This window comes from Schistocerca cancellata, chromosome 4, assembly GCF_023864275.1.
Source record: "Schistocerca cancellata isolate TAMUIC-IGC-003103 chromosome 4, iqSchCanc2.1, whole genome shotgun sequence".
Lineage (NCBI taxonomy): Eukaryota > Metazoa > Arthropoda > Insecta > Orthoptera > Acrididae > Schistocerca > Schistocerca cancellata.
The window spans coordinates 632,299,595-632,313,174 of record NC_064629.1 but is presented as its reverse complement, the minus strand read 5'-3'; the positions used below and the strand labels follow the sequence as shown (position 1 = coordinate 632,313,174).

Below are 13,580 nucleotides of genomic sequence, written 5' to 3'. Positions count from 1 at the left end.
TGTGGAAATGCGACCAGCATGGAACTTGGCATATCATTTCACAACGGTGGTTTTCGACACACATGCTACCCCATACACATTCCTCATTCTTTGATAGCTGTCTACTGGTGTTAGTCCTTCGGCAGTCAAGAAAAGAGGAACAGCACATTGGTCGTGTTTGGACGCATTTGGTAATAACGTCTCCATGATTCACGCTTCCGCATTTACCACACGCACGTCGGAAAGACACGAATGCCGCACTTATCCCTTGCCTACATGTCGGTGCTTATTCTCCCGCATCGGAGTCGCACTACGTTGCATATACGATTTAGCAACGCTCTCAAATGGAAACTTTGTGATCGCCCCTTATAATTCATATGAACAAGATTCAGAGACGTCACTCGATTAGCCCATTGCAGAAAATGTATCTTGCTAACATGAACGATTTGTAACTACATCCTGCTGAAAGTGATGGACATCTTAAGCTATCCATTCCTGAACGATCCACAAAGACGTGAGAGATCGATTGTTAGACCCACATGAAGAGCGTCAACATATTCCTAAGGTCCAAAGTTACAGTTACATGCGTTTAGCACAAGCAACTGTGTGACTCGCGAACTGTCATATAACCTTAACCCCGCTGCCATCATCTTGGAGGTGACAGGAGAGAATGTTGTTAAACTGTGCAGACTGGTGCTGTGTTACGGACAGAAAGGAAATTATGCCTTACCGAAAAAGATGGCAGACGACTACAATTAAACACTGCAGGCACGAATCAGCTTAATCGTGGTGAAATGTCTGACATCCAGTGTGAGGTTTGAAAAAGTATATATTGTTCTGACGTTCGAAGTGAGTCGAAGTTGGTAGACTCCTTAACGAAGCACACAGCGCAGGCCAGTTCTGTTTGCTAAATGGGTAAAAAAGCGGATACACAGAATAACAGACCAGTAACGCTGACATCCGTCTGTTGCAGGATCCTAGAGAAATTTCTAAGTTCAACAACAAGCTAGTGTAACAGAATAAACACAGCTTCAGAGAAAAACGCTCTTGTGAACCACAGCTTGCTTTATTCATACATACCTTTTAAACAATAGGAGCAGTTAAACACTTAGATTCTCTCATCTTCGACTTCCGAAAGGCAGTCGACACAGAACCACTCTGTACCACACTGTCGACTACTATCCAAGATATGACCATAAGGTTTTACCAAATATGACAAAATCTCGAGGCATATTTAACTCACAGAACCTAGTGCGTTACGTTGGACAGTGACTATTTCACAGAAACAAAAGTAACATAAGAAAGCATAGTAGGGTCTCTAAACGATGCATCAGACTAGGTCAGCAGCACTATCAGATTGTTCGCTGACGATGCTGTTGTGCACATGAAAGCCTCGGCATTGGATTTAGTATCCCTGCTAACGGCAGATATCGATTGCAGCTCAGAAGTGCTGCAGCTCGCGATCGACGGACGCCGGCAAAAGCATACGCAGCACGTCACATGTGCCCACCCACTCTCGTCTGTATGAAGCCACTCTGGCAGCCGCTAGTTTAGTATTGCATAGTATGTTACATGTGTTACTACCAGTCACGTTTTCCGCTATTCGGATAACAACCCTACTTTAAACATCGATTTACTTGTTCCCACTACAGGTTTCCATCAGTGCTCAGCTCAGATGATTTCGACTTCGTTAATGGATTTTGCATTCATATTGGGAGCAGGGAGGAAATTGGATGATTTTAATGAACTGTTGACAGAACTGGCCAAACTTTCACTTGGTGTAATGAATTTCTGCTCTTTTTATAAGTAGATAAATGTAATGCAGTGCCTATATGCTGAGAAAGAAACTGATAGTGCCTAATTACGGGATTGGTGGTAAACATCGTAAGATCGTCACATTGTATAAATATTTAGAAGTAATACTAAGGAGCGATATGAAATGGGGCGATCGTGTGAAATTACACTCCTGGAAATTGAAATAAGAACACCGTGAATTCATTATCCCAGGAAGGGGAAACTTTATTGACACATTCCTGGGGTCAGATACATCACATGATCACACTGACAGAACCACAGGCACATAGACACAGGCAACAGAGCATGCACAATGCCGGCACTAGTACAGTGTATATCCACCTTTCGCAGCAATGCAGGCTGCTATTCTCCCATGGAGACGATCGTAGAGATGCTGGATGTAGTCCTGTGGAACGGCTTGCCATGCCATTTCCACCTGGCGCCTCAGTTGGACCAGCGTTCGTGCTGGACGTGCAGACCGCGTGAGACGACGCTTCATCCAGTCCCAAACATGCTCAATGGGGGACAGATCCGGAGATCTTGCTGGCCAGGGTAGTTGACTTACACCTTCTAGAGCACGTTGGGTGGCACGGGATACATGCGGACGTGCATTGTCCTGTTGGAACAGCAAGTTCCCTTGCCGGTCTAGGAATGGTAGAACGATGGGTTCGATGACGGTTTGGATGTACCGTGCACTATTCAGTGTCCCCTCGACGATCACCAGTGGTGTACGGCCAGTGTAGGAGATCGCTCCCCACACCATGATGCCGGGTGTTGGCCCTGTGTGCCTCGGTCGTATGCAGTCCTGATTGTGGCGCTCACCTGCACGGCGCCAAACACGCATACGACCATCACTGGCACCAAGGCAGAAGCGACTCTCATCGCTGAAGACGACACGTCTCCATTCGTCCCTCCATTCACGCCTGTCGCGACACCACTGGAGGCGGGCTGCACGATGTTGGGGCGTGAGCGGAAGACGGCCTAACGGTGTGCGGGACCGTAGCCCAGCTTCATGGAGACGGTTGCGAATGGTCCTCGCCGATACCCCAGGAGCAACAGTGTCCCTAATTTGCTGGGAAGTGGCGGTGCGGTCCCCTACGGCACTGCGTAGGATCCTACGGTCTTGGCGTGCATCCGTGCGTCGCTGCGGTCCGGTCCCAGGTCGACGGGCACGTGCACCTTCCGCCGACCACTGGCGACAACATCGATGTACTGTGGAGACCTCACGCCCCACGTGTTGAGCAATTCGGCGGTACGTCCACCCGGCCTCCCGCATGCCCACTATACGCCCTCGCTCAAAGTCCGTCAACTGCACATACGGTTCACGTCCACGCTGTCGCGGCATGCTACCAGTGTTAAAGACTGCGATGGAGCTCCGTATGCCACGGCAAGCTGGCTGACACTGACGGCGGCGGTGCACAAATGCTGCGCAGCTAGCGCCATTCGACGGCCAACACCGCGGTTCCTGGTGTGTCCGCTGTGCCGTGCGTGTGATCATTGCTTGTACAGCCCTCTCGCAGTGTCCAGAGCAAGTATGGTGGGTCTGACACACCGGTGTCAATGTGTTCTTTTTTCCATTTCCAGGAGTGTAGTATTCGGGAAGGTCAATGGAAAAATTATATTTGTTGAGAGAAAGTATCTATAAAGGATATCGCATGCAAGGGGCTATTGCGATTCTTTCTAGAGTACAGTTCAGTGTTTGGAGCATTTATCAAGTAGATACGACAACATAGTTACATTTTTTAAACAATGAAATGTAAACCATTTGCAGACAGTTGGTTAGAAGATTTGCTTTTTAAACCTGGTGATATTCTTGTGATAGAGTAAACATCGTTGTCAAAACAGTAGACAAATCAATGCAGATGTGATACTTAACATTTGGAAACAGATACAAGCTCATAAGTAATCGATTTAATTGCACTACTCTATGTGGTCATTAAAAAGAAATAAGTGCAAATGTTAGGTGCTATCGAAACTATTAGATGTATTAAAATTATTTAAAATATTTTATTGTTTAGGCTTAAAAAGTGTAACCACAGACAGTTGTAGATTTAATTATTCAGTAAACCGAAACGCATATAGCTACCTTATCCAACAAGACAGGTGTTCCAGTTCGAACTGCTAATACTGAATAAAATGATTTTAAAACATGCAAACGTGTCTGTTCTACCCTGTATCTGTGGCAATCAATGTCTGAAGGTTAATGAATCTGTAGACCAATAAGAAACGATACTCTGTGCAACAGACAATTATGTGGAGCAGATTCACAAGAGCCATAAATGAGGCATTATTTGGCAAAAGGATAAATATTTGATTGGAACAATATATGGTAACACATGCAGTACTTCCCAGAATAGAAGTTGCTGTTTTATACGCTCTTTCCCTTTCCCTCATAGAACTGCAAATGCAGAGTTTCAACGAAATGATCAGAACACTGCAGAATGGAACAATTCGTGGCAGAGATCTGGACCGTGTGATCACTGTGGCATTTGACACGGGACAGCTGCAGTGCATGTACACCGAAAATGACGTAGCAAGTCCACGTGTTTCCTAGTCGTTTTAGTCACTAAACTGAAACCCCAGATTTTAACTTCGCTGACGAATGAGGGAAGAAAGTACAACACAGCAACTTTTATTTTGGGAAGTGTTATTCTCTAAGTACTGAATTTGTTAACACATACAGGGTAGTCGAAACAGTCTGAAAAGCTTGTAAGGGTGTTGCAGGGTATTTTGCGCTGAGAAATAAGTGTTTAAAAAATTCGGTACGTTGCGCCGTTCCCGAGTTAATTAGAACTGATGTTAGCCGACCAGGCTGTTGAGCGCGGAAATTAAAGCGACCCGCCAGAGACAGTGTCAGCAAACGTGTCCTTCGTTTGGTTTCCTAAAACCGAACAAGAGAGCAATACAAAAACTGAACGTGGGACGGCAGTGAGGATAGAACCCAAGCCAAAGGCTGAGTAGTCTTGTGCGCTACCATTTGCACTATGAAAACAGCTATTTCTCAGCATAATCTATTCTGCAACACCGTCACAAGCCTTTCAGACTATTTCTGACCACCCTGCATTTTTTTAGAACAAATGTTTATCTTTTTGCCATATAATACCTAATTTATTACTTGTGAATCTGCTGGCCGTTGTTGTCTGTTACACGGCATTGTTTCTTCAGTTAACTGTACTTCTGTAGGTTTTATATTCGTCAGACTTCAGGCATTGACTGCACAGTACAAAAAATGTAGAGTGTTAGAAGTAAAAGACCTTGATGGGTGGTAAAGCAGACACATATTCACATTTTAAAATAATTTTTATTCTATTTGTACGTTAGAGTTGTGACGTTTCCGTTGTAAGATCTTGCCAGGATTAATACCCACAGCTCCATTTATCCTGCAGTTGATAACTTCCGCAAAAATCATTGAATAACCAATGGGATTGTCGGATAAAACAATTCCAGCGTAGCTGGCTACCTAGTGAAGGGTGCGTAGGGAGCGCCGTTACATTTCACTGGAAACTTGCACTATAGAAACCTGCTTCACGGACAGGTACTGTTAATGTGACCTCGTTCCTAGCTCCAAAACCCTTAATTTACTATCGCCGCGCGGTCTCAGGCGCCTTGTCACAGTTCGCGCGGCTCCCCCCGTCGGAGGTTCGAATCCTCCCTGGGGCATAGGTGTGTGTGTTGTCCTTAGCGTAGGTTAGTTTAAGTTAGATTAAGTAGTGTGTAAGCGTAGGGACCGATGACCTCAGCAGCTTGGCACCATAGTCCTTACCACAAATTTCCAAATTAGTTTATTGTCGTATTATTGAAGTAACCGCGATCACATAATGTGGCTTTGTTGTATTATTGTGAATAGTGGCAGAGGACGATAACGAAAGACGGTTTTTAAATTTATTGGGGCGTTTAAGATCATCTAAAAGCACATAAGAACATCCTCCGATCAAATTTAGAAGCATTAAGGATACTAACCGAGCGGGGTGGCGCAGTGGTTAGACACTGGACTCGCATTCGGGAGGACGACGGTTCAATCCCGCGTCCGGCCATCCTGATTTAGGTTTTCCGTGATTTCCATAAATCGTTTCAGGCAAATGCCGGGATGGTTCTTCTGAAAGGGCACGGCCGACTTCCTCGCCCATTCTTCCCTAATCTGATGAGACCGATGACCACGCTGTCTGGTCTCCTTCCCCAAACCAACCAACCAACCATTAAGGATACTGCGTTGACACTATTAGAAATTATCGTCAGAGTGGTAGATAGTCTATTATGTTTACATGTTTTACTCCTAGTAAATGCGTAGCAAAGTATATTTTTTATACAGCACCTTTTTCTTCTGAGAAGTAGCGGAAATATGGAATGGGAATGTAAACTCTTATTAAAGCAAATAATGTTTAGTAATAACAGAGTCCTATGATAACGAACGAGGCAGTTTAAATTATTAAAATGGCTGCTACTTACCAATATTACACTCGTACAACACCAGTTCCTCAATAGGAGATCGGAGGGCAGCGACGTTGGCCAAACCTACAGCCATTGCTGCTAAATTTGTGTTCTCACAATGTATACTCAGGCCTTGATCACTTTCCTTAGAGCATTTGCAAGGATACAGCATTACACCATTTTCAGGACACCTGTAACGAGGTCCAGGAGGGATGTATTCTGCTGTCACCATCACAGCGAACAGCAGAACTGCGCTGTGTGGTATCATTCTCGAACTCTGAAATAGAAATGAGAAGAAAAACTGATTACTTAAAGTAAGCTCACAGTTTACTTTAAATACAAGAACAGTCTCTGATGAGACAGGCACAGCCATTTTATTGGTTAGGATTTGGCTTTGCATCGACGTCAAAATCACCATAGATTGAACACTATCTCAGTTATGTAAAGAAGGAGGATACGTCAGCTGTCACCCTTTTCAAGTAAACATTTCCTATATTCTTAAGGTGTAATGATACGGAAATGTATCTTAACATATCCGTGCGGGCTACGAACTTCGTTGGTGCTGGATGACGATCTGTCGTCTGAACCATTGCATCATTCACCCAGTCCCGTTGCACACAACTTTATGAGCTCTAGTGTAAGATTTACTGATTACGTAATTTCTCCAGCGTAGCTACAGTTCTCTAAGCGGTACAAATACATCGTGTGTAACATATCTGATCATGGAAAAAAGTCAGCATTTTAGCTCACTTAATTTTTTAAGTGGGTGTTGTATATTTAGGAAAAGAGTGAATATACACTACTGGCCATTAAAATTGCTACACCAAGAAGAAATGCAGATGATAAACAGGTATTCATTGGACAAATATATTATACTAGAAACTGGCATGTGATTACATTTTCACGCAATCTGGGTTCATAGATCCTGAGAAATCAGTACCCAGAACAACCACCTCTGGCCGTAATAACGGCCTTGATACGCCCGGGCATTGAGTCAAACGGAGCTTGGATGGCATGTACAGGTACAGCTGCCCATGCAGCTTTAACACGATACCACAGTTCAGCAAGAGTATTGACTGACGTATTGTGACGAGCCAGTTGCTCGGCCACCATTGACCAGACTTTTCAATTGGTGAGAGATCTGGAGAATGTGCTGGCCAGGGCAGCAGTCGAACATTTTCTGTATCCAGAAAGGCCCGTACAGTGTCTGCAACATGCGGTCGTGCAAAATCCTGCTGAAATGTAGGGTTTCGCAGGGATCGAATGAATGGTAGAGCCACGGGTCGTAACGCATATGAAATGTAAAGTCCACTGTTCAAAGTGCCGTCAATGCTATCAAGAGGTGACCGAGAAGTGTAACCAATGGCATCTCATACCATCAAGCCGGGTGATACGCCAGTATGGCGATGACGAATACACGCTTCCAATGTGCGTTCACCGCGATGTCGCCAAACACGGATTCGACCATCATGATGCTGTAAACAGAACCTGGATCATCCCAAAAAATGACGTTTTTCCATTCGTGCACTCAAGTTCGTCGTTGAGTACATCATCGCAGGCGCTCCTGTCTGTGATGCAGCGTCAAGAGTAACCGCAGCCATGCTCCCCAAGCTGATAGTCCATGCTGTTGCAAACGTCGTCGAACTGTTCGTGCAGATGGTTGTTGTCTTGCAAACGTCCCCATCTGATGACTCAGGGATCGAGAAGTGGTTGCACGATCCGTTACAGTCATGCGGATAAGATGCCTGTCATCTCGACTGCTAGTGATACGAGGCCATTGGGATCCAGCACGGCGTTCCGTATTACCCTCCTGAACCCACCGATTCCATATTCTGCTACAGTCATTGGATCTCGACCAACGCGAGCAGCAATGTCGCGATACAATAAACCGCAATCGCGATAGGCTACAATCCGACCTCTGTCAAAGTCGGAAACGTGATGGTACGCATTTCTCCTCCTTACACGAGGCATCACAACAACGTTTCACCAGGCAACGCCGGTCAATTGCTGTTTGTGTATGAGAAATCGGTTGGAAACTTTCCTCATGTCAGCACGTTGTAGGTGTCGCCACTGGCGCCAGCCTTGTGTGAATGCTCTGCAAAGCTAATCATTTGCATATCACAGCATGTTCTTCCTGTCGGTCTGTAGCACATCATCTTCGTGGTGTAGCAATTTTAATGGCCAGTAGTGTAGGACATGTTGGTAGATGAAAACACAAGTGTACATCCTTCCCCCACGGAAAACTTAGCACCTACCCAAACTTTATCTCAATTACACCTGAAAAGACGGTAGCGCCATGAGTTAATGATGTATAATATAAAAAATCGTGTAATTTCTGTTAGGTTGTAACTGGAGTTCCACATCAATTCTGGCGTCCAGAAAGAGAACTTAAGTCGTTGACGAAGGATGGCGCTTCCAGCTTAACTTTAGTGCCTACACCAGATGAACACAGTAAAGAGTGTACAACAGAGATTGGCCTGGTCTGCAGGCCACACCCACGTTACCGTTTCACCTGCGGAGTGTTGCCCGCCTCAGGAAAGCAATAAGCAAGGTCGAAAGCAGCTCTGGGCACTTCGTGTGCGATTCTATCCGTGCTTTATCTACTCTGAGTATCGTAACTGACATCGTGGTGGCCTGGACTTCACCTCTGGATTTGTATTTCGGACGCTGATGGTGATTGTGCATGGATGGTCTGTACTGTGTTAAATTACCAACGGCAGCGACTGTTCTTGTTTTTATGGTCTTCGGCAATGTGCATCGTCGATTCGATTGTTGTCCAACAAGTAACTTCTGCTAACAATTGCAGATGTCTGGGCGTAACTACTTTTTGTACTGACTACAGAAGAGAATGAGGTTGTCCAAAGCCGCAGGTCTACATTTACAATTAATATTGCTGGGTCTACTACCTTTCATAAGGTGCAGATTACAGGACTATAGGCAACATACAAGGAATACCCACCCTGCAGAGGGGTTGGAACATTTGCACGGAGTGAGATTTGCACGGACTGACACTTACATGGAGCCTGGGGCTCTTCCCGAACTGGCTTTTCACAAGTACAGGCACACTTATGTCTCGCAGTTCAGTACAGCCGATCGTGCGAGCTAGCTCGCGCTCACACCACAGCACTGAACAACAACGTATCGCTTCAGGGTGGCTCATTAACGCGTTTCGTGGCAAATTTATTTTTAAGATTGTTGTATTAATGATAACTGACAATAAAATTCAAATGGTTCAAATGGCTCTGAGCACTATGGGACTCAACATCTTAGGTCGTAAGTCCCCTAGAACTTAGAACTACTTAAACCTAACTAACCTAAGGACATCACACACACCCATGCCCGAGGCAGGATTCGAACCTGCGACCGTAGCAGTTCCGCGGTTCCGGACTGCAGCGCCAGAACCGCTAGACCACCGCGGCCGGCCAATGAAATTCAACATAATGAGAACTGACGATGAAATTCAATATCTCCTTTAATATTTTGATGTTGCTATGTAAGAAACACGGTTTTTTTGTTACTGTTGCAGCCCTCTGACGACTGCTGTATTAGGACGAAATTTAAATTGACAAATTTATATTTCGTTAGCATTTTATTTAAACGTTAAACACAAAAACACAGAATGTCAATGAATATTACTTATGCTTTTGATTAAGAGATCAGTGTCTGTTACCAATTTTCGATTAATGCTAATTCGAAGACAAGCTCTTAAGTTGAAGTCTACCAGTGAGCTTTTGTGGGTGGATTTGGTTCCCTTCACCGTGAAAAAAAGCAGTATGTACATGTAAGCCCAAACATCGGCATAATTATAGCTGCAGTCTTGTAAAGACGTGAAAATTTACATTGAGGAAACAGAAGTCTACGAGACTAATTTTGCTATGAAACTAATCACTTAAACCTTACACAGTAGGTGTATAAGTTCTAACTGTAGCCAAGTTTCCACACTGCCAACACAACCTGGAAATCAATGAAATTGCGCAACCGTTTGCAAGCTGAAAAGCAGTATGGTAAATTCAGCTAACTGCAGATTCATTCGTTGAGTGTTCCTCAGGAAAACAAAAATGTATTTTCATTGTGAAAATATTGGGAAAATTATTGAGACTGTTATTTCTCTGCTCCCTTCTGGTGAATACTTTATTCAATCGTATCGATTAAAAGCGGTTTTTAGTCCGCAGCTCGTGGTCGTGCGGTAGCGTTCTCGCTTCCCGCGCCCGGGTTCCCGGGTTCGATTCCCGGCGGGGTCAGGGATTTTCTCTGCCTCGTGATGACTGGGTGTTGTGTGATGTCCCTAGGTTAGTTAGATTTAAGTAGTTCTAAGTTCTAGGGGACTGATGACCATAGATGTTAAGTCCCATAGTGCTCAGAGCCATTTAAAAGCGGTTTTCTTTTTCTGTATATCGACTTCTCGCTGTTCATCTCCCATATGACCATAATCTTTTGCATGGAATCTATTGCAATGTTGTCGTAAACTGATTTTTGCGTTGTGTTCAAAGTTTTGAAGCCCATTAATAGAACACTAAGCGTATCACATACAATAAAAGGAAAGACTAGGTATCATGCACTGATACGTTGACGTTGATGTGTCTGAATGAAGTTTCTAACACGACCATCATGCTACTTTTCATCCCTTTCAAAATAGCTACTTCCCATTTTAAGGGGACACTCCACTCAAAAACGAACAAAAAAGAAAAACAAAAAATTGCATAAGGGCCCGTGGCACACCGAAAGATAACGAAGATAATTTTTCATTTCTATCACCATAAAAGAAAAACCAACTTTACTCAGAACTTGGCGTTAACTCATACTGGAAAACTGAAGCGAAACAATTGGCACCCAGAAGTTGGAAATCAATTACTTTGGCTGTTGACTGCGTAAATATAATTTGAGGGAACACACTGAAGTCTTGTTCATTACAGTCAACAAGCTCCAAGAAAATAGACACTGGCTTACAATCAGTTATCCCTACCATTGCACCACCTCAAGAAGACAGTAGATTTTTACTCAGAATATTCAAGGAAAAGGCTAACCTGAGCTTGAAATTACAAGAATTAGCATCATATAAGCAGAATGGGAAAACGTTATGGTGCCCGTGAATTGTAATGGGTATGTGTCTTGTACTAACATTAATTTTAAGATAAAATACTAAAATCCATTTTATCATAACTTTGTTCTTCTAACCTCAGTGCCAACTTCTTTACCAGAAATATTAAGCACTCTGAATGAAATTTTTGCAGGAAGTAGTCTCGATGCGTTTGCATACTTCTGTGCATTAATATTATCGAAAATTTAATTTCTTTACTTTATCATTACATTTATGTACTGATAATTAAAGAAAATTTAAGGCGGAAATTTTAAATAAACACTGAAAACAAATTATTAACATTTCTCATAAAACGAATGCACACAACCGTTGAACTATGTCTTATGAATGTAACTACAATATCTGGCTTGTGAAAATTGTGGTGTAAGTACAAAAAATTGGTTTTCAAGAATACCATTAAAATTATATTAAAAATTCAAAACTCGAAAACCAATGAAGTTATGGCCTTCAAAACTTGGGTATTGCTGCATCTTTACATAACAGACACGATTTTAAAATTAGGTTGCTACCAGCAAAGAAGAAGAAGAAAAGTTAAACTTTTGGGTGGAATCTCCCCTTAAGCACTGTGCCCTATATACTGTATGTTCGTATCAATGGCTACGCCGAACCTACACTATGTGATTAAAAGTATCCGGACACCTGGCTGAAAATGACTTACAAGTTCGTGGCACTCTCCATCGGTAATGCTGGAGTTCAATATGGTGTTGGCCCACCTTTAACCTTGATGACAGCTTCTATTCTCTCGGGCATACGTTCAATCAGGTGCTGGAAGGTTTCTTGGGGAATGGCAGCCCATTCTTCACAGAGTGCTGCACTGAGGAGAAGTATCGACGTCGGTCGGTGAGGCCTGGCTCCAAGTCGACGTTCCAAAACATCCCAAAGGTGTTTTAAAGGATTCAGGTCAGGGATCTGTGCAGGCCAGTCCATTACAGGGATGTTATTGTCGTGTAACCACCCCGCCACAAGCCATGCATTATGAACAGGTGGTCGATCGTGTTGAAAGTTACAATGGCCTTCCCCGAATTGCTCTTTAACAGTGGCAACAAGAAAGAGCTTAAAACAACAATGTAGGCCTGTGCTCTGATAGTGCCAGGCAAAACAACAAGGGATGCAAGCCCCCTCCATGAAAAAAACGACCACACCATAACACCATCGCCTCCGAATTTTACTGTTGGCACGACACACGCTGGCAAATGACATTCACCAGCCATTCGCCATACCCACACCCTGCCATCGGATCGCCACATTGTGTACCGTGGTTCGTCACTCCACACAACGTTTTCCACTGTTCAATCGTCCAATGTTTACGCTCCTTACACCAAGCGAGACGTCGTTTGGCATTTACCACCGTGATGTGTGGCTTATCAGCAGCCGCTCGACCATGAAATCCAAGTTTTCTCACCTCCCGTCTAACTGTCATTAGGTTTAAGTAGTTCTAAAGTTCTAGGGGACTGATGACTTCAGATGTTAAGTCCCATAGTGCTCAGAGCCATTTGAACCATTTTGAACTACAGAGGTCACTGGTATGGAGTACCTGGCAGTAGGTGGCAGCACAATGCACTTACTACGAAAAACGTATGTTTTTGGGGGTGTCCGGATACTTTTGATCACATAGTGTATTTATGTTAATCCCCCTGAAGGTAGCACATTGTTTGCACTTCTCCTGCGCTACTAATCGGCCGTGCTGCGTGCTACGCAACATTGGCTGACCGTCCCGTTTTTCCGTGGGCGCTCTTGCTCGCCCAGCCACATCCTCAACTGGTTCAAAATGGCTCTGAGCACTATGCGACTTAACTTCTGAGGTCATCAGTCGCCTAGAACTTAGAACTAATTAAACCTAACTAACCTAAGGACATCACACAGATCCATGCCCGAGGCAGGATTCGAACCTGCGACCGTAGTGGTCACGCGGTTCCAGACTGAAGCTCCTTTAACCGCACGGGCACACCGGCCGGCCATCCTCAACTGGTCTGCTGCAGTGTATGATATGTGTTACTAGGAACTAGTTTTAACATATGCCGAAAGGTTGCAAAACTGCGACCAGTCAATTTTTTTTATGATAATTTAATTCGTCTTTAGCAGTTTCATCCTGGTTTGCTCACTTTCTAACCGAGAGAGAAAGTATAGATTTAATTGGCTGGCTCTGAGTACTATGGGACTTAACATCTATGGTCATCAGTCCCCTAGAACTTAGAACTACTTAAACCTAACTAACCTAAGGACATCATACACAGCCAAGCCCGAGGCAGGATCTGAACCTGCGACCGTAGCGGTCGCGCGG

General features: G+C 44.1%; 1 protein-coding gene across 2 annotated transcripts in view; it reads right to left on the bottom strand.

Moving 5' to 3' along the window:
• LOC126183216 (toll-like receptor 7) overlaps window positions 1-13,580 on the bottom strand; it is a 183,752-nt gene that overhangs the window by 59,901 nt on the left and 110,271 nt on the right. For both annotated transcript variants that reach the window (XM_049924998.1, XM_049924997.1), the window contains exon 2: window positions 6,220-6,478. In XM_049924998.1, the coding sequence (XP_049780955.1) occupies window positions 6,220-6,469 (250 nt within the window). In that variant the 5' untranslated portion in view covers window positions 6,470-6,478. The remainder of the gene's footprint in view (window positions 1-6,219; window positions 6,479-13,580) is intronic.